This window comes from Ahaetulla prasina, chromosome 7 (assembly GCF_028640845.1).
Source record: "Ahaetulla prasina isolate Xishuangbanna chromosome 7, ASM2864084v1, whole genome shotgun sequence".
NCBI classification, from domain to species: Eukaryota; Metazoa; Chordata; class Lepidosauria; order Squamata; family Colubridae; genus Ahaetulla; species Ahaetulla prasina.
This window is the reverse complement of record NC_080545.1, coordinates 91,297,151-91,322,980: the sequence shown is the minus strand read 5'-3', so window position 1 is coordinate 91,322,980 and position 25,830 is coordinate 91,297,151. Positions and strand designations below refer to the sequence as shown.

General features: G+C 43.0%; 1 protein-coding gene across 3 annotated transcripts in view; it reads right to left on the bottom strand.

Annotated features, from left to right (window-relative positions):
• Positions 1–25,830, bottom strand: part of SOX5 (SRY-box transcription factor 5) — a 623,404-nt gene that overhangs the window by 303,266 nt on the left and 294,308 nt on the right. For all 3 annotated transcript variants that reach the window (XM_058191770.1, XM_058191771.1, XM_058191772.1), the window contains exons 5-6: positions 15,133–15,305; positions 11,625–11,693 (exon numbers count right to left, since the gene is read on the bottom strand). In XM_058191770.1, coding sequence (XP_058047753.1) covers positions 11,625–11,693; positions 15,133–15,305 — 242 coding nt within the window. The remainder of the gene's footprint in view (positions 1–11,624; positions 11,694–15,132; positions 15,306–25,830) is intronic.

The following is a 25,830-nucleotide window of genomic DNA, read 5'->3' as shown; positions in this document are numbered from 1 at the left end:
TTTTTACGTGCTTTTGAACTGCTAGTTTGGCAGAAGCTGGGACAAGGAACAGGAGCTCACCCCGTTACACAGCACTAGGGATTTGAACTGCTGAACCGCCGACCTTTCGATTGACAAGCTCAGCCCTTTTTAAGCAGGTACCAGCCCTCAAAATTGTCAAATTGTCCCCTTTTTATACAAGGGATTGAACTGGAGACTTTTTTTTTCATTTTTATTTTTTATTATATAAAATACAAAGAAGAAAAGAAAATAGGAAATTAAGGGAGGGAAAGAGAACAGGGGAAAGGGCGGTGAGAGAGATACAAGGGGGAAGAGAAAAAGAAAGAAATGGGGGCATTGACTACCAACTCTTCCTAGCACAGTACAAGATAAACACACCCCAAGCTCAACTTTTTAGTTTTGCACATTAATATATAACTAGCCATTTCTATAACACCAAATCTTTCTAATCAACAAAACCAAAATCAAAGTTTCATTTTTTTTTCTTCACAAGCCCAAATCCCAGAAAGGATATCCAAATAAGAACGTATTTTTCTCTTTAAATAAAGTAATCAAGTTAAACCATTCCTGCTTTGTCTTCCTTGCTATGGAAATAATGTGTATTTCTATTTGCACCTAGTAACCACCATTTTTTACTTACAAAATGTACTGTATTCTTTCAAACTCTTTGGCCTTTCCTTTCTTTTTTACCCTCCTCTTTCCTTCAAAGTACTAACTGGAGAGTTTTTTTTAAGGTAGGGCATAAGCATCGTCACAACTCTATTACCTTTTCTTTTAATTATTATTTTTTAAAAATAATTTCTTAAACATTTTTTTCCCTTTTTAATTATTTTCGTTCACCACTGATTTTCAAACCAAGAGCTAAAACCCATTCAGGATTGCTAAAAGAAGAGTTTATTATTATTATTATTATTATTATTATTTAAAGGATTGGTGGCCAGGAATAAGATCTGCTTATAGATTTAGCTGGCAAATGGCAGATAACGCAGGGAGGAGAGGAAGAAAGGCTTGAGCAATGAGAATAAATGAAGAAGTTGAAAGCGTTTGTTTCCACACAGATTCCATGTGCAACTTGGCATCGTCGCCATAAAGAAGAGTTTAATCAAAAGTCTCCAAGGAGGCATCACAAAAGAAACTCTTCTACTGCCAGCTTTGGTGCAGTGAAAGAAACACCTGCTACGCACAACAAAAAGAGAAGCAGACAATGGGTGCAGAAGAAAAACCTCCAACAAATAATGGGACTGGTTTGGTGGCTTTCTTCTCTTCTCTCTCTCCCCCCCCCGCCCCCCCTCCCGCACTCCCTAGGTACAATCCCCATTCTCCTTACTCTGGAGTATTCTCACTCATTTCAAATAGAAGGGCTTAGTTAGGAAGGAACGGGTTGGATTTTTTTTAGTTTTTGGAAATAAAGACAAGAGGAAAATAGATGAATATTCATGGGGAAACCTTAGCAAATTGGGTAAAGGCTGAAAAACGAGTCCAAGGCTCCAGGACAATGAGGTCCATGGTCAGAAAAATTACTGCTCAGCCATTCCAAGGGTCCCAAGAAGTTGGTGAGGGCTCATCAGGGGTGAAATTCAGCAGGTTCTGGAGAACTGGTAGCAGAAATTTTGAGTAGTTCAGAGAACCGGCAAATACCACCTCTGGCTTGCCCCAGAGTGGGGTGGGAATGGGAGTTTGCAATATCCTTTTTTATTATTATTATTTGCATTTATATCCCGCCCTTCTCCAAAGACTCAGGGCGGCTTACACTATGTCAAGCAATAGTCTTCATCCATTTGTATATTATATACAAAGTCAACTTATTGCCCCCAACAATCTGGGTCCTCATTTTACCTACCTTATAAAGGATGGAAGGCTGAGTCTACCTTGGGCCTGGTGGGGCTTGAACCTGCAGTAATTGCAAGCAGCTGCTGTTAATAACAGACTGTCTTACCAGCCTGAGCCACAGAGGCCCTTCCCCCAGGAGTGGGGTGGGAATGGAGATTTTGCAGTATCCTTCCCCTGGAGTGGGGTGGGAATGGAGATTTTGCAGTATCCTTCCCCGCCACGCCCACCAAGCCATGCCCACAGAACCAGTAGTAAAAAAAAATTGGATTCCACGATTGGGTCTGAGGGTTTGCACGTGTTTGCCATAATTCTTGCAATTAACTATGCCGGTTTGAGGGTTTTTTTGGGAACTAAAATCTCAACAGGTGACATGTTGACAACCTTTAACTCTAGTTTCTTCTCGCCTTTCTTAATTGTATTTATTTGTTTTATAGCCTGCAGATATTTTTTAACAAATAACTCAAGGCAGCAAACATACAGTTTCCAACACACCTCCCTTCTCCTATTTTCCCCACGACAACAACCTTGTGAGGTGAGTTGGGCTGAGAAAAAGTGACTCATATAAAGTCACCCAGCCGGCTTTGGGGCCTAAGGTGAGACTAGAACTCACCGTCTCCTGGGGATTGGCCCAAAGTTACCCAGCTGGCTTTCATGTCTAAGGCCGGACTAGAATTCACATTCTTCGGATTTACTAAAACCATCAGGGATATTGGAAAATCCAAGTTGCATCTGGGAATTAAATTGGATATCTCAAAGTACCAGAAATATAAACATCTAATAGGTTATATTGAAATCACCAATACTTCTGTAGGAAATATAACTACATGGACCTGGATTGAATTATCAGGGATTGAAGAAATCAAAGAACAATTGCATTTGATAAACTGAAAAGTAGCTTGGGGTGGTATTTTAAAGTGGATGTAATCAGCAAAATCATGCCATCTAAATATTCACTCAGTACAAAAATAGACATATGTCTATTTCTAAAAATTAATATCTTTATGTGATATCATTTTTTTTTTGCTGATATATCTGTTAAATGCCACAGGAATTTGCTTGGCAAACGTCGATCCTCTGTCTTAAAACCGTAGCAACTTGCGTAAAGGAAGAATGAGACAGAAATGTAATTCCTAATAATAAAACCATATTTCAAATTGTATTGTAACACTAAACCACTAAATCATCCCTGCAAAATGTAATGGGTGCTAGAAACTCTAGCAAATGTACAATGCAACTAATCAGAAAAAGAAACCTTGTATACAGACTTCAGATTGTACTTGCTAAACGTCCTACAAATAAAAAAAACCTCGTCTTTAGAGAGATAATGTGTAAAAGGGAAGCTGCCATGATGCTTTCAACAGGAGTGGGGGGGAGGGGAAATGAATCATTTGCTGGCACATTTACATTTCTTGGGAGTCACTCTGGACAAATCTTAGCAATTTGTTAGCAAAGAGGCTACAGGAAAATGTCAAAATTGCGCATACAGGATTGAAGTTAATACAATGCGGCCTTCTTTATTTTAGCTGATGATCAACTTCTTCACTTTGGGAAGGCACTATTTTCCAGACAATGCAGAGGTGGGTTTCAGCAGGTTCTGACCAGTTCTGGAGAACCGGTAGTGGGAATTTTGAGTAGTTTGGAGAACCGGTAGTAAAAATTCTGACTGCACCTGCGCCCATCTATTCTCTGCCTCGCAAGTCCTAGCTGATTGGGAGGGAATGGGGATTTGGCAGTATCCTTCCCCTGCCACACCCACCAAGCTACGCCCACCAAGCCTCTGGAGCCTCTGTGTTATTAACAACAGCTGCCAGCAATTACTGCAGGTTCTAGTCCCACCATGCCCAAGGTTGACTCAGCCTTCCATCCTTTATAAGGTAGGTAAAATGAGGACCCAGATTGTTTGGGGGGGCAATAAAAGTTGACTTTGTATATAAATATACAAATAGAATGAAGACTATTGCTAACATAGTGTAAGCCGCCCTGAGTCTTCGGAGAAGGGCGGAATATAAATGCAATTTAAAAAAAAAAGCCGTGCCACACCCACCAAGCCACACTCACAGAACCAGTAATAAAAAATTTTGAAACCCACCATTGAGACAATGCCCCATCAATCGGAATAATATTTTGTAACTCCATAGAAGTTCCAAACTTAATAAAAAAAATCAAATATCCAGAATTAAGAATTTTGCTCATAAGGGAGCATAAAAATAAACTATGCCTATTTTAAATATTATTAAGCATTAAGTAATATTAATAAACATTCCCCTAATATAAACATGGGATAAACTAGTCGGCCTTATCTTATCCCATACGTAAAATCACACTGAACACAATTTTGACATTATACACAGCCTTTATAAAAGGAGGGCCGAAGTCCATGCTACAACTGTTGGGATGTACACAACCAGATGTCCCTAGATTCACGCTGCCTGCCTCACAGCCTTCCTTGTTCCTCAGATTTCAGGTTGCATAATGATCAAAATTAGTTTCCCCATTTGGATGTTGAGAACAAAAACAAAAGCCCTAAAATTCACTTTGCGTACAGGTAGTCTGTTGTGTCTTGCCCGCTCTCACCGCAGCCGGGGTCTGCTTATCTGCTTCCGAACGCTGAAGAATGTCCTCCCGGCCCCAGCCCTGGCTCCATGCCCAGACAGGCTGAGGAGGGGGCATCTCCCGGCCCCGGCCCTGGCTCCATGCCTAAGCAGGCTGCAGAGGAGGGAGCACCCCCCGGCCCCAGCCCTGGCTCCATGCCCAGGCAAACGGAGCAGCTAGACCCCTCCCCCTCCTCCACAGCATGTGAGCCTGAGGAAAGTTTATTTCCAACAGCTGCTGATTGGAGTGACCCTCGCATCAGAAGACTGGATAGGCAGAGGCAACAGAAGGAAGGGAGGGGCAGGCCTTAATGAGTGCTGAGTCATGGAGCCACACCCCATGGCCTATATAAAGGATCTGCTTTCTGGCAGTCTCTGAGTCAGGCAAAGTCGAACTTATCTTGCTGAAGTCACTTACTGGTCTCCTGCCTGCTCTGAGGACTTTGCTAGGACTTTGGGCAGAGCTGCAGAGGCAAGCCTGATTCGGATTTCCCTGACCCGGCCGTCAGCGGAGGAGTGGGACACGACATAGTCCTCAACTTACGGATGTTCTTTTAGTGACTTATGACCACTTTTCACACTTAAGACCTTCGCAGCATCCCCGCGGTCACATGAACAAAATTCAGACGCTTGGCAATTAGCGTGTATTTGTGAAGTTTGCAGTGTGCTGGGATCTTGTGATCACATTTGACAAGCAAAGTCAATGGGGAAGCCAGCTTCACTTAACAACCATGCTACTAACTTAATAACTGCAGTGATTCCCTTAACAACTGTGGCAAGAAAAATCATAAAATGGCGCAAAACTCACTTAACAACTGTCTCGCTCAGCAATTTCGGGCTCAGTTGTGGTTGTAAGCAGATAATTAAGACATTAATACAATTAAGATAATTAAGATATTAAGACATTAATACAATTGAACGCGTCCAGAAATATTTTACAAGAAGAGTTCTCCGCTCCTCTGAAAACAACAAAATACCTTATGCCACCAGACTTGAAATCCTGGGATTAGAAAACTTAGAACTCCGCCGACTCCGACAAGACCTGTGTTTAACACACAGAATCATCTATTGCAATGTCCTTCCTGTTAAAGACTTCTTCGGCTTCAATCGCAATAATACAAGAACAAACAATAGATTTAAAATTAATGTTAACCGCTTCAATCTTGATTGCAGAAAATATGACTTTTGTAACAGAGTTGTTAATGCTTGGAACACACTGCCTGACTCTGTGGTCTCTTCTCAAAATCCCCAAAGCTTTAACCAAAAACTGTCTACTATTGACCTCACCCCATTCCTAAGAGGACTATAAGGGGCGTGCATAAGAGCACAAAAGTGCCTACCGTTCCTGTCCTATTGTTTCCTTTCATTATTTCAAATTAATATAGTTATTGCATACTTTTGCTCATATATATGCTTATATGATGGGTTGTTGTTTTATGTTGATGCTTATGTATACTGTTGTGACAAAAAAAAAATTACATAATTTAACAACCAGTTTGCCCTAGCACCAAAAATTTGAGCATGTGGCCTTCTGCACATGCGCTTTGCTTGGTGCGTGCTTGTATACGCATGTACACGCAGCTTAAAATATGCAGCTAAATAGGACAGCATAACGCCGGGGTGGGTGGACAGGCCCACCCGAAGGTCACAACTATCGGTTTGCCCGAACCGCTATGAACCGGCTGAATTCCACCCCTGGTTGTAAGTTGAGGACTTTCTGTACCAGAAATTCCACATAGTCCAATCAACCTCATGGATATATAGCATAAGAAGTTGGTAGGGATGTGCTGTGCTTCGATCTGAGACTGAAAAGGTGCTGTGTAATGAGGATGGATAAGTTATCAGCACAAATGTGTTCTTTCCCAGGACTGTGTGGCTATTGTGAGATCCCAGGAAAAGATGCAGCTGCTTTAAGAATAGGAATCGTAGGTGCAGGAGGCTGTACTGACACCTGCCCGCAAACATTTGTCATACCTCACTACCGCCTTCTTAACTCAAATGTATAACTTCCCGGGATCACGTGGCTACTATGAAAATCCAGAAAAAGATGCAGCTGCTTTAAAGAGCTGTTAACAAGTGTGTCCGAAATAAATATTTGATATTGGATTTAAAGGGCAGCATCTCCCTAGAAGTTGCTTCCTACTATCTCTCTTGTTGCTAAATCAAAGCGAGTCTTCAGGTTCTGGAAAACAGAATCTCTACTCGTAGCCTGCAATGTGATTTTTTTTTTTAATAGACTGAACACAGGACATACAATTTGCCAATCAGCAACTCCACCTACCCATGAGTTGGTGGAATAAATAACCGATAAATGAGAAAATTTGTAGTTCAGGGTTGAACTGAGGGGTTCTTGGTTGCAAACATTTCCTTCAGGGGTAGTATTCATTTACTTTCCCTACTGGTTCACAAATATGAATACACGCACGTCCTTCCGCACATGAGCTTTGCTTGCTCGCATGCCTTCTGCGCATGCGCCCGGCCTCAAAAATGTGCCTAAATAGGATGGCATAGAGTTGGGGTGGGTGGGCGGATTTCTGCTACAGGTTCGGGCGAACTGGTCTGAACCGGCTGAATACCCCACCTTTGATTTCCTTGATGCTCTCTGAGCTTGGCTGCAGACGTTTCATTACCAAACTAGGTGACATCATCAGTGCTCTTCACTCAGTTCAAAATAAAATTCACAGGGAAGGAGGTCAGGCAAAAGTTCTCCTCCCTCTCTACTGATCAGCCTACGACACTCAGAACAACGCTGTCCTTTTCGGGGAAACACCGAGAAACTGTGTGACGTCGCCCTGTTACCCTGAGTTTTTCCCTCCAGCCAGCAAGCTGGAGGGGTACAACATTGACTTGTATGCAATGTCTCCCAGCTCTTCCCCGAGGCTGATGTGGGATGTGAGATGTGATTCTGAACATGCCAACGCATCTGAATGGCTCAAAGTCCTTTTCTTATTCGGCTGCACATTCCTTGATAAGCTGCAAAGCTTCCCACTTATCAGTCACTCAAAGTGACTGCGGCTGTCACTTGTGTACAAAGCGCAATCAGTTTGGAAGCACCGACACCGGCATTTTTCTTCTCAGCTTGAAGCAAACACGTTTTGACTGCTAGTCATTCAATTTTAAAGCATCGTCAATTAGGGGCGGACGGAGATATAAAGAAAACAATGTCCTAAACTCCTTCACCAGCCAGCAGTAAAAAAAAAAATGTATTGTTATTTTGCTTCAATCATCTCTCTCCCTCTCTCTCTTTCTCCCTCTCTCTTTTTTCACCTTCCCTCAGCAGAAACGGCCTTTTCTGGCTGCCAAGGAAAGGTGCTCATGACTCCATGGTCTCCACATGGTTGAGATGCGAATCATATGGTGTATTAATGCTCCCCATAGCAGGTCAGTTCAGTGGACAAGAGTTTTCGTCTCCTCTCTTTGCCCCCATGGCGTCCTGCTGGGCCATTCCATATGCACAGCATATGGCGGGAAATAAATAAATAAAATAAAAGCATTCTTAAAAATGCCCGCGGGGTAAGAGATGCCTGGGAGTTGGCCACGTTGCAAAAGAGTGGCGGCCAGGAGAAGCAAATACCTTTCTTCCCAAGGAAGGACGGAGTCTGGAAACCGAAATGTTTGCTCCAAGGCAGCCTGAATCTTAGAACGCAGGGAAATGCGTTTTTTAGAGAGATCGCCAAACCTCACTGGATACAAAATGAGGCCAGGGAATCCTAGGATGGGGTTTGTAGCTAGATGGATGGAACGGATAGCAATGGGTGTCAGGTCCTGGGTTAGCTAGGAATTTTCTAGGTTAGACACTTGTTTGTTTTCTGGTGCGTTACCAGCACAATTTGTAGGAGGAAAACAATGTACACCATCATCAGCTCTACGGGGTAGAAGGGACCCCTGTATTTTTTTTTTTTTTGAAAAAAAACATTCACCACTTAGCATGCTCAGCTCAGGGCATTGGGAGGTTCAAATGTCAGCTTAAAATAAAATAGGAAACAGGGAAGGAGGGAGGGAGGGAGGGAGGGAGGGAGGGAGGAAGGAAGGAAGGAAGGAAGAAAGGAAGGAAGGGGAAGTCACAGCATGGCATGGCATGGCATTTAGGAGTTTGCCAAGCTGTAACTCGTCTCTAAGAGTAGGTGGCAGCTGTGAGTAAGAAGGCCTTTTGCACAACTTGAGGTTGTACATTAGTGCCCATTCTGGAAGGCTCTGCTCAAGGTCACTGGTGCCCTTGTGATGTCCAGACTGGATTAATGCAATGGGCTTTATGTGAGCAACGTTCGGAAGCTTCAAATACTGCAGAATGTGATGGGTATAGATCAGGGCTGTCAAACTCGCGGCCCGCAGACCGGATGCGTCATGGGCTGGCAATGTCCATGCTCACTTTAGCGAAGGGGGGGGGAGAAAGTCACGATACGTGACGTGACACCCCCATGACGACGCAAGTTTGACTCCCCTGGTGGAGATAGTTACTGGCACTGATTACTTCCGAGTATGAGACACCATTGCTCTCCAAGCGTTACTGACTGCTGGTGTGCAGTCAGTGTGTGTCCAATTCGAGGTGTGCGTTGTCACCTTTAAAGACCATCATGGCTTGGGATCAGGTTATTTACAATACTGTCTTTTTCCAGATGTCTTGTCTTGATCCTACCTGATGAGAGACATGTTCTAGCTACTTTTGGTTTGTGGGCTCCAGAAAGAGAGCCCCTTTTCTGCTATGGCGCCCACTTTTTGCAACATCTTTCTCTTAAGATTGTCCCTCTTCCTCAGGGCTTTCCATAAATTTTGGCTTTATGCCTAAACCTGGAGTGGGATAGAGACTATCTCCTGGCTGAGAGGTAATTGGTTGGATGACGGCTGGCTGCTACATGTTTTATTTTTATTTTTTTTATACAGTGTGATTTATGAATTTTATTTATTGAACTGTAAGCCACATATGTCAGTTGGGCAGCTATATAAATCAAATCAAATCAGTCAGTCAATAAATCAATCCTCCGACAATACAACTCTCAAAAAATTAGGATAGTTTATGTAATGTAAATTAAAATCAATGAACACTTCACACAGTGTGCACAAGAATAGAAAATTGGCTCTAGGAAGTAGGATTTGAAACAAAAGAGGAAGAGGAGGAGAAACACTGTTGTCTTAGATATTCAAACCATGATGTCTTAACATTGATGTGTCATTTTGCAGTCATTTTCTCACAATTTTGTCAACTTTGTGATCAGAATGAGCAGAATTTGGAAAAACAGTTGGAAAAGACCTCCAATTAAGCCCAAATTTTCTCCTGCACTGAGCATCATGGGCAAGTTATTACTTCCAGTAGTAAAAACAAGTTTTCAGAAAATATACTTTACTGGACTTGTTTACGGCCATAATTTTCCTAATGTACAGAAACCTATTTTTTTCTCTTTTCCCTTTTTAATTATGTAAGAAATGCCAACCAATCAAGGAACATAGTTAGAACATTTGCATAACCCTGTGCCTTAGAAGAATATGCAAGATTTGTTTTCTAGACCAGGGGTCTCCAACCTTGGCAACTTTCAGACTTGTGGACTTCAACAAGTTGGCTGAGGAATTCTGGGAGTTGAAGTCCACAAGTCTGAAAGTTGCCAAGGTTGGAGACCCCTGTTCTACACTTCATCCTACCTACTGTCGCAGAACAGGATCTTGGATTTACAGCCACAACAGAAATAATTCCCCATCACCTGTATGGTTGGCTATGTGATAGATGGCACTGCCCACATGCCATGATTGTTCCACAAAAAAAAAGTTTCTGTGTGAACTGGCTTCCCATTGTGAGAAGGAACGTGAACGACATGGTCCATTCCGTTTATGTACGGTACCAATGTGCCAGCTACCAAGCAAATGAATGGGGTTTTTCATGGTTGTGATAAATGTGTCTCCAAAGGCCCCTGCAGATATTTTTCCAAGAAAAGCAGCTGTTCATTTAACACCATGCATCACCGAAAATCAATTGTGGTTAGAGACATTGTGTAGAGGCATTTAAATCAACTGGGCTTGAGCTATGTCTCCCTCAACCCATGTTGGGCCTCTGTGGCTCAGACTGGTAAGACAGTCTGTTATTAACAGCAGCTGCTTGCAGTTACTGCAGGTTCAAGCCCCACCAGGCCCAAGGTTGACTCAGCCTTCCATCCTTTATAAGGTAGATAAAATGAGGACCCAGATTGTTGGGGGCAATAAGTTGACTTTGTATAATATACAAATGGATGAAGACTATTGCTTGACATAGTGTAAGCCGCCCTGAGTCTTCGGAGAAGGGAGGGATATAAATGCAAATAAATAAATAAAAATGTGTCTCCTTAGGCCCCTTCCATCCAGCTTTTAATGGACCAGTGGTGGGATTCTACCGGTTCAGACCGGTTTGGGTGAACCGGTAGCTCCGACGATCAGCTGGGAGAAAACCAGTTTGCCCCAACAATCAGATGGGCCCACCCGCCTGCCCGCACTATTTTCCTACTTTTATCTCCTCAGCCGATTCACGCGGCAGAGCTGATTGCCGCACGAATCAGCTGTGTTACTCCTCCAAATAAATCCAGAAGTGAAGATTTGTTCAAATTACACACACGTGCAAAGCGCGCAATCACCGAACCGATTGTTATAACTCAGGAGAATCCCACCACTGCCTCACTCATATAGAATTCAACCAGAATAAACCGATATACCGTATTTTTTCCATCTAGAAGACACCCCAGTGTTTCATGTAGAGTAAGTAAGTAAGCACGCTACGAGCCACCACGGTGCAGAAACCATCTTATTAGAGAGTGAGTAATACAACAACAGGAAATGCATCACAGGACCAATAGAGATGAAACCTAGAGTGGCAATGTGATACAGGAACAACAACTACAATAGAGAGGAAATATATAGATGCGTATAAGGTAGAGGCTCGTCCGGCATATGCGGCAGAGCTGGAGGACCGGGATGGGCCACCCCTTCTCTTCTCGGCCTCCTGTGTACAAGATGCCCCTCCATTTTCAAGTAAACGTTTTAAAGGAAAAGCAGCATCTTATACGCGGAAAAACACGCTACACTCCAACCTCAAGTCACAAACCTGAATTTAAACCTGACATCCGTCTACGTATACGGAACCCCTCTGTTAATGACTGGCTCTGCATCTCTGAATCGAAGACAGTAGAAAGGAATGGAAAATGGACTTAAATAATTGAAATAATGGACAGATTCATAATCTCTGACCTGGATCTGTTGCTGAAGGAGGTTGATTTTGTGTTGCTGTTGCAGAAGTTGCTGCTGCTGTCTTGCAATCTGTAGGGTCAACACACGTAGATGTAATTTAATAGCGTGCGCAGGTTATGCATGTTTGCATCTGTGCGTGGGTCTGTCTCAAAAGACCAGTGTTTCCAACCTTTGCTTAGATCTTTGTGCATAAACAGTCTTGTTCAAATTAAACCCATTGACACATCCATTCTATTATCCAATAAAGTATTGATTATGTGTAGCAGTCATAGTTGAAAGCGTGTTCTTACACGGGAAAAAAAGTGATTTCGGATGGGGGTGGTTGGAAAATATTTTCTCATCCAATTCTAAGAATATTAGAAGGCTCACGATGGATGACACAACGGTAAATACCCACGAAAGCCATAGCGTTTTCTAACTTGTGTTCCTCAGACACTGTAACAATAATGGAAGGGACCATGGAGGTCATCTAGTCCATCCCCCTATGCACGAAGGAGACCTGTAGTAAGGATTCGAATTGCTGAACTGCCAACCTTTCCGATCGACAAGCTCACTGATAGCCTAGGAGTTGACATTCACCATCCTAATGATAAGTAGTCCCTGAACACTTCAACCCCCATGAATCTGTTTAATTCCTTTTAATTTTGTCCAAGTTGCTGATTATATCTCTTTTTTTTTTCTTTTTTTTGCCCTGCGTTGATCCTTTGATCCTACAAAATTATCTTGATTTTGTTCAGGGTGGATAAAGAAGGCAAGAAGCCTGTATGTAGTAAAAATTTATTTATTATTAAATTACTAAATTTAAAATGATTATTATATTTAATAACACACTTAAAATAAAATTATTAAAAATTACAAACTATTTTGTAAATGAGGTGGCAAAAAATTCAGATTTGGATTAAAGGAAGGGGGCGGGGACCACCTCTTGATCCATCCAAATGGACGATCCTTCAGATATTTAGTTTAAGTCAGGGGTTCTCAAACATGGCAGCTTGAAGATGGATGGACTTCAACTCCCAGAATTCCCCTGCCAGCTAGAGGGAATTCTATCCCTCCTCCCTCTCCCGGTCCACCCATTTTCAAGCTGCCAAGGTTGAGAAATAATGGTTTCAGCCAAGGATGAATGTTACCAAATTCCAATTTCTCCCATTCCGGGTCAGTTTGTCCAATCTGGAAGAAGGCCCATTTTTTACTTCACTATAAATGAATTCTAATCCTAGATTTGGGATGACCCCAATTTTGCTGAAGTGGAATTTGGTGTTTGCCTCTTCTGACTGACAGTCGTGATCTAGACAGTGAGGTTGGATTAGTATCTTATGCAAATCCACATCCTTATGGCTTATGGCTGAGTGTGATATAGGCAAACACAGACAATTATGTCGAATAAGCCATGGTTCAGTTAAACATGGGTAGGAGTGTCCAGTGAATATACCAGAGGTGGGATTCACTTATCTTACCTACCGGTTCGCTAATGTGAGCGCGCGTTCTGTGCATGTGCACGACCTTCCGCGAATACGCAGTGCTCGTGCATTACATCTAGGCGGGTGGGCGGAGCCTCCCACAGTCGCCACTACCAGTTCGGACAGAACCGGCTGAATCCCACCACTGGAATATACCCAATGAATTTCAGAATGGAAGAAGATTTGAGATTTTACTGCGCACATTATGACAATTATGAGAAAGTATCAGAAGCCAAACATCCGTGTAAAAAAACTTTATACATAGTCAAGTCAGTAATTCTAAAGTTCAGGTAGTCCTCGATTTATAGTCATTCACTTAATGGCCTTTTTGAATTTACAACAGCATTGGAAAAAAAAGCGATTTATGACCATTTTTCACACTTATGACTGTTGTTGCAGCATCTCCATGGCCACATGACCAAAATTTGGGCACGATTGGCATGAATTTATGACAATTGCACTGCCCTGGGGTCATATTTGTTAAAACAACACTTCAAACTATTGGCAGGTAGTCCTCAGCTTACAATGATTTATTTAGTGACCATTTGAAGTTACAACAGCACTGGAAAAAAGTGAGCTATGACCGATTTTTCTCACTCACGGCCGTTGCAGCATCCCCATGGTAGCGTGATCAAAATTTCAGACACTTGACCATTGATTCGTATTTATGACCATTTGCAGTGTCCCAGGGTCATGCGATCTCTTTTTGCGACCTTCGGACTAGCGAAGTCAATGGGGAAGCCAGATTCACTTAACCCTTGTGTTGCTAACTTAACAACTGCACTGATTCCCTTAACAATGGTGGCAAGATAGGTCGTCAAACGAGGCATACAACTCATTTAACAAGTGCCTCACTTAGTAACAGAAATGCTGGGCTCGATCGAGGTCGTACGTTGAGGACTACCTGCCGTATAAAATTTAACGGAGTCAGAATTAAATGGATTTTAAACTGAAAGAGTGGGGAGGAAAGGCACATTTAAGGTGCCTTGCCCCTAATCTTGTCTCTCAACCCTACTTTTTTGATAGGGCAAGGGTGTCCAAACTTGGCAACTTTAAGACTTGTGGACTTCAACTCCCAGAATTCCTCAGCCAGCAAAGCTTGTGGACTTCAACTCCCAGAATTCCTCGGCCAGCTTTGCTTTGCTGGCTGAGGAATTCTGGGAGTTGAAGACCACAAGTCTTAAAGTTGCCAGGTTTGGACACCCCTCTGATAGGGCTACCTGGGGCCACCCCCGATCTTTGGGGCAGGGAAGTAAGAGCAGGATTAGGGGGAGGTGGTTTTAAGAACCCCACTTCGAACACACTCTCCATAGTTTGGACCAGCGGTTCTCAACCTGAGGGTCGGGACCCCGTTGGGGGTCAAATGACAATTTGCCAGGGGTCGCCTAAGACCATCGGAAATATGGGAAGTATACTTGCGAGTCGAAGAATCGCGCTCCAATGGTTGACTCCACAAGCCAGCTGCAGGCTCTTCAAATCGCTAGCCGAATTCGGCTTCAGGTGCGATGAATTAAAAAAGAGAGAAATCTTTGCTCTGATTTCTCCCTCTCAAGCCAGCTGCAATCACTCCCAATCGCTAGCCTAATCTGGCTTCAGGTGCGATAAACTTAATAGGGGAGGAGTCTCCGCTTTAATGCCTCCATCCTCAAGGCAATCGCAAGCAGTTCAGATCGCTAGCCAATACGGCTTCAGGCGCGATAAATTCAAAATGAAAATAATTTTATGGTTGGGGTCGCCACATCGTGGGGAATTGTATTAGAGGGGTCGCAGCACTATAAAGGTTGAGAACCACTGGTTTGGATAATATTATGTCAAAAACTCGGGGATCTGCTCCTCTCTTCCACCACATGCTGAAAATAACACCTCCTGTTGTATATTCCATTTAACTTTCTTTCTTTTTTAAAAAAAATCTTCCAGCCCTCTGGGAACAGTTCCGTGAATATTTCAGCCCCTCTTAGAAATAAAGACGCGTTAATAGAGTGCTAATCTCCTGCCTCCCTGATGCCAGAGCAGGACTAGATTAAAAGTCCCTTTTAATAACCGCTCACCTGTTCTTGCTGCTGCTTGGCCAGCTCCATTTGCTGGCGCTGCTTCTCAATTTGCGAGGCCGCCAATTTCTTCTGCTCGTCGTGAGCTGCCAGCAGCTGCTCCCGCAAACTGGTCAGCTGATTGATCATGCCCATAAGCTGCCTCTCTTTCTCTGCTAGGCTCTCTGGAGTCCCTGAGCATCATATGGTGACCAAAAAAAAAGGAGAAAGAGGAGAGGGAAGAGAATCAGAAATGAGATCTGGGTATGGTTCCAAGCCAACGTGCCTTGTAAAGCAGAAAATGCCTTTTGCAGCACACAACAGCACCCTCAAATGATTTAATTATTCCCCCCTCCTTCCTTTTTTTAAAAAAATTTTTGTCCTACCTTTGCTGTCTATCCATAGATCAAAGATCTTGATCTATGAATACATGTACATAGCAATGAGTTTCCTGCAGGTTGCTCAGCACTTTCCTGCCAAGGGCAGGACCTCAATGGACTGTAGGTGCTAACTTTTACTTTCAGTTTGATAACTTTATTGTTGTTTAGTCAGTAAGCCATCCCAAAATACTGAACGTAAAAGCACGGAAAACTTAAAAATAACTGTAGGCAAAAATGGAATGGAAGAAACAGATGAAATAAAAAGAATGGAAATCAATAATTCTGGGTCACCCCTGCAATTGATCTCAATCAGGCCCACATCTGCAGATCTCAAGTGAACTGTTTTGTTCAAATAAAGGGCTGTGTTATGTTATGTGTGGCTTTTGAATTCTGACTACACATGAAATACGTTGTCTTAATATAAGGGTCCCAGTAGGTCTAATTGTCTAATTGGATATGAAAGGGGCAGTAAATAAATTTGATGATAGATGGATGGATGGATGGATGGATGGATGGATGGATGGATGGATGGATGGATGGATAGATAGATAGATAGATGATAGATAGATAGATAAACGGTCAGATGATAGATAAATAGATAGAAGATAGATGATAAATAGATAGATGATAAACAGATAGACAGACAGACAGACAATAGATAGATAAATAGATAGATGAAAGATGATAAATAGATAGATGATAAACAGATAGATAGACAGACAGATGATAGATAGATGTTAAAGATAAATAGATTGATAGATCGATAGATAGATAGATGGTAGATGATAAATAGACAATGGATGATAGATGATAGGTAGATGATAGATAGAGATGCTAGATGCTAAATAGATAGATGGATAGATCGATAGATAAATAGATAGATAGATAGATAGATAGATAGATAGATAGATAGATAGATAGATAGATAGATATAAATAGATATTGGTGGATGGATGGATGGATGGAAGGATAGATAATGTGCAGTCCAGATGATGCTAATTTGAAATTTCAAATCCGCTTGGCATAGATTTGGGATTGGAGGTGTTTTTGATCTGCCTTTCCAGTTATCTATGGATCTATGAATTGTCTCCCTTCCTATCTCCCTTTCTTTTTTCTCTGAAATGGAATTTAGCAAGGTATGGTTTGTTGCGCATTCCCAATGCCACAATGCCAAAGATTAAAAAGAGACTTGATTCTGACTGTCAAGCCTTTGCTCGAAGGTCTTCGGTGACCAATGCTTTCGAATTGTGGTGCTGGAGAAGACTCTTCAGAGTCCCTTGGACAGCAAGGAGATCCAGTCAGTCGATCCTAAAGAAAGTCAACCTTAACTGTTCTTTGGAAGGGCAGATACTGAAGCTCAAATACTTTGGCCAGCAAATGAGAAGAGAGGACTCCTTAGAAAAGACCCCGCTATTGGAAAAGATGGAAGGCAGAAGGAGATGGGGATGACATGGTTACAGTGTCATCAGTACAACGAACATGAATTTTGGATAAACTCTATGTCCAAAGTTGCATTTTCAAGGTTATCTAAATAATAGCTGATCCTTTCTCATTCACACTTACCTAGGTAAACACTGATAATAATTGCTCCTATGGTTGGTTCATTTCCTCCCCTACGTATTGTTATTTATGGCCCAAAAGAGGGAGAGTTGTCAGTTGAAAGTCAAGAGATTCGTAGGATTAGAGCAGGGGTGTCCAACTCTGGATCCAGCCTGTGGGGTGCTTAGATCTGGCCTGCAGAGCTGCCCTGGAAACAGCAAAGGACTGGCCCACAGTGCCTCTGCCAGAGAAAATGAAGCTTGGAGGGCCATATGGGGCCCTCCTGAGCTCCATTGTCACTGGCAGAGGGTTACAGGAGACCATCGCAGCCGAAAACGGAGCTTGGGAGCCCGTTTTCACTGGCAGAGCACTCGGGCCGCCACAGGTGCCTCCAACATGAGTGACATTGAGATGGCCATGTCCACCTGGCCACACCCACCAGAGGTGGATTTCAGCTGGTTCTGACCAGTTCTAGAGATCCAATAGCGGAAATTTTGAGTAGTTCGGAAAACTGGTTGTAAAAATTCTGACTGGCCCCGTCCCCATCTATTCTCTGCCTCCCGAGTCCCAGCTGATTGGGAGGAAATGGGGATTTTTGCAGTATCCTTTCCCTGCCACACCCGCCAAGCCATGCCACAGCCACCAAACCACACCCACAGAACCGGTAGTAAAAATTTTTGAAACCCACCACTGACACTCATCCCCGCTCCCTGATGTCAAACACAACCCTGACGCGGCCCTCAATGAAATCAAGTTTGATCCCCCTGGATTAGAGGATTGAAAGAGGTCCCTGAAACCATCAAGTCCAACCCTCTGCGCAATACAGGAATTCAAATCAAAGCATCTCAGACGGAGGACTGTCAACCCTTTGCTCAAAAGTCCTTGGCGAATGGGAGTCTACCACCTCTCTGGATAATTGGGACCACTCCTGTGCTGCTTTTAACTGTTTGCAAGTCCCCCCCCCCCCAGCCTTTAACCACATTATACTTTCTTAGAATTTATTTCATCCCCTCTATTCTGGGATAAGAGAAAACAGGTCACGCTCTTTCTCTTTGTGACATCTTTTCAAATACTTGAAAAGTGCCCGTCCCTTTCAGTTGTGTTTTCTCAAGGAAGAAAAAAAATACTGTACTGATTTTCTTATTCTTTTCTTGTAGCTTTCTTAGTTTTCTGCTCTGTGCCGATTCCGTTTGATGTGAATCTTTCTAAAAGCCCAGTTTTAAGTTACAGCGCCATACATGAAGCAAAAGTGTTATGTCCTGAAATTTGGAAGTTGTATTTCGATCGATGCAACCATATGTTGTATTTGTCTTTTTAAAAGCTAAGTCCCACTGCTGACTCATATTCCGGTTGTTATCGTCTGCAGTTCCAACACGTTTTTCCATCAGGTTAAGTATCCTCCATTTTATACCTACATATTTGAATCCCTCAATGAAAGATTTGGCATTCTGGCAATTGATTTTTTTTAATTCTGTTATTTTTAGCTTTAATTTAACAAGGTCGTCTGAATTTTGTTTTGATCTTCTAGAGTATTAGCTACCCCATCAGTTTTGTGTCATAACAATATTTGTGACTAATAAACATATCATCCACCTCTTCATTCAAATCACCGAGACACCAACCCTTAATAGTTTACTCATAACACAACAGCGATGAGCCCGGTTTAAGTGTGGTTTTCACACCAGCAATGGAGCAATTGACAGACATGGCATGAAGACCACCCTAATATCAATAGGTTTCACTGTACTTTGTCAACTGGATCGTGTATGAAATCCTAGGAACGTAGGAAGCTACTGTACACTTAATTAGTTTCTGGACTAGCAGTGGACAAAAATTATTACATGCCTAATTTTTGTCAACACTAACCGACAATAGGTTTCTAGGGTTTAAGCCAGGCGACTAGGGCAGGGGTCTGCAAACTTTGCTCTTTTAAGACTTGTGGACTTCAACTCCCAGAGTTCCTCAGCCAGCTTTGCTCTTTTAAGACTTGTGGACTTCAACTCCCAGAGTTCTTCAGCCAGCTCTGGGAGTTGAAGTCCACAAGTCTTAAAAGAGCCGAGTTTGCAGACCCCTGGACTAGGGAATATCTCCACCTTTCTGGGGATGCTGAAGATTGAACCAGGATTTTTCTGCAATCAAAACACTGCTTTATTACTGGGCTAGGCTCCCCATCTGTTGAAGGAAACTCAGTATGAGCTTCATGTAGTTAACACCACCTAGCATTTTCCACTGTTGAATGGGAAATTGGAGCTATAGTTCCAATAAAAGAAACACAGAGTTGGAAGAGACCTTGGAGGAGACCCTAAAAATTTTTAAACAAATGGTTAGCCAACATCTTCTTAAAAACTTCCAGTGTTGGAGCATTCACAACTTCTGGAGGCAAGTTGTTCCCCTGGCTAATTGTTCTAACTGTCAGGAAATTTCTCCTTAATTCTAGGTTGCTCCTCTCCTTGATTAGTTTCTTGTCCTGCCTTCAGGTGCTTTCGAGAATAGTTTGACTCCCTCTTCTTTGGGGCAGCCCCTGAGATATTGGAAGACTGCTATCATGTCTCCCCGTGTCCTTCTTTTCATTAAACTAGACATACTATTAATCGTTTCATAGTTCCCATCACCCATCTCTTTCCACTTATGACTGTATGACTATAACTTGTTGCTGGCAATCCTTATGATTTACATTGATATATTGATCATCAATTGTGTTGTAAATGTTGTACCTTGATGAACGTATCTTTTCTTTTATGTACACTGAGAGCATATGCACCAAGACAAATTCCTTGTGTGTCCAATCACACTTGGCCAATAAAAATTCTATTCTATTCTATTCTATTCTATTCTACCCAGTTCCTGCAACTGTTTTTCTTAAACCTCATCAGGACCAAGTTTACAACTGGAACATCTAAATCTACATAGACCAAAAAAAAAAAAATATTCATCCATGTGCAGTTGTAACAAAAGAAAAGCTCTCGATTCCACTGGACCTGGTGGGAGAATATAAACCTTGCCAGGAAAAAATGAATTAAAAAAAATATCAGTGTAAGCATGAGTACCAAACAAGTAAAGATCTGCCTTCATCGTTAAAAAAAAACAAAAACGAACCCACCCAAACCCTGCCATTCACAGGGACATGAATTTTACTTAATTGCTTGCGAGAGATTTATATAAGAAGATATTTCCCCCAACTAGGCACTGCATATGCTCAGCTTGTCACATCTACTCAATGTATGTGCTTTAATTTCTCTCTCTCTCTCTCTCATGCACCGTGTGTGCTTGACTTCCCTTCTCTCTCCAGTCTCCATGTTCAATCCCTCATGGTTTTGCCCCATGTTTGTCTTATCTCTACTTCGCTTCTCACGTGCCCTTGGTTTTCTCACCAACAATATCCTCTTGGCTGACCCTCAAAGTCACCGCATCTTTGAGTTCTTGAAGAAAACACCAGCTCTTAGCGCAGAGTGTTTAAGGAAGAAAAAAACAACAACAAAAACCCTCAAGTTCTTGAACACATGCATAAAATCGCTTTGCAGCATTCTATGAACACAAAGCCTCCTTGTTATTGTTGTCTACAATTTCCAGACTCAAAGAAATGGTAAGTGGCAGAAGTTCCCACAAGAAAAGATACACAGAGAGGCATCAGAGCATTGGACTGCGGAACGAAAAATCGAGCGTTAACACAACCCTTGAACGTTTTCACAAAACAAATGCCCTTTACCTGCGGCCTTTTTCTCTAAAATCCTCTTCTCTCATGAAATAAACATCTAACATGATTTCTCTTTCATCGTATTGAATGAGGACTGATAGGGGCAAAAAAGAGATTTTCTTTTTTCTAGAAAATGCATGGTATTATTTCTGATAATACAAGTAAATACTATCTATGCTTTAATGCACACCAAGAGCGTATGCACCAAGACAAATTCCTTGTGTGTCCAGTCACACTTGGCCAATAAAGAATTCCTATTCTATTCTATTCTATTCTAGTCTATTCTATTCTATTCTATTCTAGTCTATTCTACCCTTTCCTTCTATTCTATTCTATTCTATTCTATTCTATTCTATTCTATTCTATTCTATTCTATTCTATTCTATTCTATTCTATTCTATTCTATTCTAAACAAATGGAACTAATTCCTACTATAGGTTTGCACATTTTAATTTCTTTCAGGAAAATCTGAATATTGATTATTCCAATTTCAGAGAAATAAACTGTATGGGAAAGAGTAAAGAGGAAGAGCTGTAATCTACTTGGACCATCCGAAGAATACACTGAGAGCATATGCACCAAGACAAATTCCTTGTGTGTCCATTCACACTTGGCCAATAAAGAATTCTATTCTATTCTATGCTGTCAACCCAATAACATTGTCTCCTATGCCTGACTTTACTGAAACCCACAAAAATGTAGTTGATGTGTTGTGTGTGTAGAGAACAGTGGCATATGACTAACTGTTTGTAGTTAAGAAGAAACATTTCTGGTTTTCATTTCAAACGGTATTGGTCAATAAGGAGCTATTGGCCACAGTGGCTACGTGCAGTATTGCAGGCAAACTTTGCCCACAGTCTGGAGTTTGATCCGGACTGGCTCAAGGTTGACTCAGGCTTCCAACCTTCTGAGGACAGAAAATGAGGACTCAGATTATTGGGGGCAAGATGCTGACTCAGTAAACCGCTTAGAGAGGCCTGTAAAGCATCGTGAAGCGGTATATAAGTGTAAGGGCTATTGTTATTGCTAAAGTGTTGCTACAGTCAGGGGTGGGATTCAAAACTTTTAGCAAGGGGTGCTCTGCCCAGGTGCTGGGTGGGCATGGCCATGGTGGCGTGGCCTAGTTGGTCTCCTGCACCATGATGGGAGGGGGGCGATTTTGCCCTCCCTGAGCTCTGGAGGCTTTCCTTGAACCTCCAGGAGGGCAAAAATGGCCTCCCCAGGCTCCGGAGGCACTCTCCGGGCTTGTTTCCAGCCTTCCCAAACTTTTGGTAGGCCTATTTTTCGCCCTCCCCTAGCCTCCTCACGCACCCTGCATTTACCTGCATCCAAAACAGGATGCATGGGGACACCTGGGAGATACGGGGTGAGCGGGGCCAGCCAGGAGTGAGATTTGGGGGTTCTCCGAACTGCACAGAATCTTAGCTAGAGGTTCTCCCAAACCGCTGCAAACTCCCAGCAACCCATCCCTGGCTACAATGATGGATTTGATACCTGGACACGGAAATCATCAGAAAGAATATTTCACTGAAAAAGTCCTTTTAAAGAATTCAGCTCTTTTTCCTCTTTGTTCCCCTCACAAAAAATAGTGTAGCTACTTCTTTTTTCAGTTGCAAGATGAGGTATTCAGAAACACTGGTTAACAAGTCATATATTTTAATTTTAATTTATCTAAGCATTTAGACCAACAGCCCACAAACTTTTGGGCACCAGGACCGGTTCCACGGTGAGAGGTTTTTCCGTGGACTGGAGAGGGACTGCTTTCACATGCTTCCTGCATCCTGCAGCTGGGGCTTCCCTTGTTTGCATGGCTTGGTTTCTGGCATGCCATGGCCCAGTGCCGGTCCATAGACTGGGGGTTGGGGACCCCTGATTTAGACAAAGCAGTAAGGATCACACTATGGAAGAAAACTATGGAAATAGGCAAGAGAGGAAGCATGGAATCGGACCCAAATGTCAAAGCTGCAATTGCCAACCAGCCCAAAGCAATTCGCTTTGCAAATCTCCAGAAGAGAGTTCTCCTACTCCCGCCCCGAATCAACCAAACCAATTCCTTTGAAAGCGCATAATAGCCACACTCTTAGAGCAGGGGTCTGCAAACTTGGCTCTTTTAAGACTTGTGGACTTCAACTCCCAGAGTTACTCAGCCAGCTTTGCTCACCAGAAAGCTTTGCTGGCTGAGGAACTCTGGGAGTTGAAGTCCACAAGTCTTAAAAGAGCCAAGTTTGCAGACCCCTGCTCTAAGAGAAGATCTATTCACTACCCTCTCTGCCTTCCGTTGGCATTTCAACTGGGGCAATTCTGGAACGAATGTCCACGGTGCTGAAAATATTTATCATACTTTTAATTGAGTTAGCATATTGACTTGGTAAGAGGAGGGGCTTGTTGAAAAACATAAAGCCACAACATTGCTACAGTCAGGTTGGCATAACAGATAATGATTGCAAGTGCAGCGACTCTATGTCTTCTCAACTTGGAAGCAAAAGAAATAGCGACTTCTCCTCCCTTAGATGAGTTAGGAACTTAAAATTTAAAAAAAAAATGTTTTCCAAAATATTGCTTCCAGATGAATGTGAGTTTGTGTCTCTATGCGTGAGATAGATAGATGATAGGTAGACAGACAGATAGATGTGTGTGTGTGTGTGTTTGTGTGTGGAGGTAGGTAGTTATAGGTAGATAGGTAGATAGATGATAGCTAGATAGAGATAGATAGCTAGCTAGCTAGTTAGATGATAGATTAGATAGATAATAGCTAGATGATAGATAGATGGATGATAAATAGATAGATAGATTAGATAGATGATAGCTAGATGATAGCTATAGATGATAGCTAGATAGCTAGATGATAGATTAGATAGATGATTAGATAGATGAGAGAGAGAGAGAGACAGACAGACAGACAGACAGTGGCAAAGAGAGAGAGATGATTGATATGTCAGCTAGGAATGTTTGACATTGTTTCTGGCATATCTACCTCAGTTAGGGGAAACTCCTCTTAAACAAACTAACTGCCAAAAGACTCTGTAAATTTATGCCAAAGATTCATTGGAATATGTGATGGAGGTTGGCTGGGGAATTCTAGCAGCTGAAGTTCATATATTTGAAAGTTTCCAAGGTTGAGAAACGCTGGGCTAGGAGGCATGGATCTCACCATATCTTCCCCAAGTGCCCCACAAAAGGAAAAGGAAGTCTAGAAGAGATAATTGGCCTAACCAAACAATTCATTGTTCATCATTATGTACAGCAGAGCGTCAGAGCTGGATGGCTATATCCCACAAACGTAAAAGGTTTTCTTTCTACGGATTCCAGACTACAGATTAGATTGGGAACTTGAAGGCTAGAATGTGCATGTCTTCAAGGCACCTTTTATGTTAACGCTGAGGGTTTCATGCTGCCCATTTTCGACATCCAGATCTTCCTTCAGCTGATTTATGCCGAGGGCCAAAATAGATAAATTTCTTCTTCCTTTGATCTCCCCCCCCCTACCAACCCGGAGAGTCATTTCATTGCTCGACATGAAATCGGTGTCAAACTCGATTTCATTGAGGCCCCCATCAGGGTTGTGTTTGACCTCAGGGGGCCAGGATGGGCGTGGCCAGATTGACATCACTCCTGTCGGAGGCGCCTGTGGTGGCCCGAGCGCTCCCAAGCTCCATTTTTGGATGCAATGGACTCATAAAACCCTCTGCCAATGAAAATGGAGTTCCGGAGGGCCACCTGTGGTCCCCCCCGAGCTCCGTTTTTGCTAGCAGAGGCACCGTGGGCCAGTCCTCCACTGTTTCCAGGGCAGCCCCACAGGCCAGATCTAAGCATCCCACCAGCCATATCTGGGCCCCGGGCGTTGAGTTGACACTCCTGCTCTACATGATCTCTTGGGTTCAGAAGAAATAGCCTCGAATCTCTGTCTCTCAATCACTGTGCTGATTCGCAGAATAGCCTGCAGAATAGCGTATTTACGGAAGAACTCTTCTATACATTGAATTGAAGAATGTAATTGTTGCTGATTTTCTACCTTTTGTTTAACTCAGAGGTGGGCTGCTGCAGGCTCGTACCAGTTCGCCAGAACCGGGTGTTCCAATTCGACACAGTTTGGAGATCTGGCAAACTGGACCACCGGCTGGCCCGGTTCCACCCATTTTTTGGCCGTTTTAAGGGCCGTTTTTCTGGCCAAAATTGGATGAAAAACGGCCTGGAAAATGCCCCCCAAACAGGCCGTTTCCAGACTGTTTTTCCGGCCAAAATCGGCCCAAAAATCGGCCTGAAAACGGGCTGAAAAATGGCCAAAAAACATACTGTTTTCAGCCTGTTTTTTGGGACATTTTCATACAGATTTTGGGCCATTTCCAAGCTGCTTTTCGGTCCAAAGTGACCCAAAAAACAGCCTGAAAACGGCCTGAAAAACGGCCTGAAAATGACCCCAAAAAAGCTGGTTGTGAGAGGAAGAGAAACTGGGTGAGCAGGTCCCAGACGTGTCCCGGGTCCCCTTATCATGGAAGCAGCAACCTCGCACACTTTCCCTCTCTACTAGCCTGCTTCTTCACATGGGATCGCCCAGCAATGGAGATGGAGAGTGAGGGCAGCGTTTCCGTGTGCTGCCATTTCTGTGTGGCGCTCTCCCCTCAATGCTAGCGGCTAACGCTGCCCCCTTCTCCCTCTCCGTCTCCGTTGCTGGGCGATCCTGTGCAAAGAAGTGGGCTAGCAGAGAGGGGAAGAGTGTGAGGTTGCTACTTCTGGGATCAGGGGACCTGGGAAGCGTCTGGGTCTGACTTACCCAGGTTCTCTTCCTCTTACAGCCAGCTTTCTCAGTATAGCTTGATGCAGTCTCTCTCACTCTCACATACACACAGGTTGGATCTTTCTTTCCTCCTGCCCCCCCCCCACCGGAGACCCCTGATTCCCTCCCCAACCCTGCCTGTCCCATACAGGTACCACTCACACAAGTGATGTAGAGTTGGCCACGCCCACTCAGTCACATGACACACACACACACCCCCGTCATCCCTCCCCCAGCCAGTCAGGGCAGAGAACCGGTTGTTCAAAAATTTGGAGCCCACCACTATTTTAACTGTTTTGTTCCATCGTTTTACCTTTTAGTCTTATTAAAAC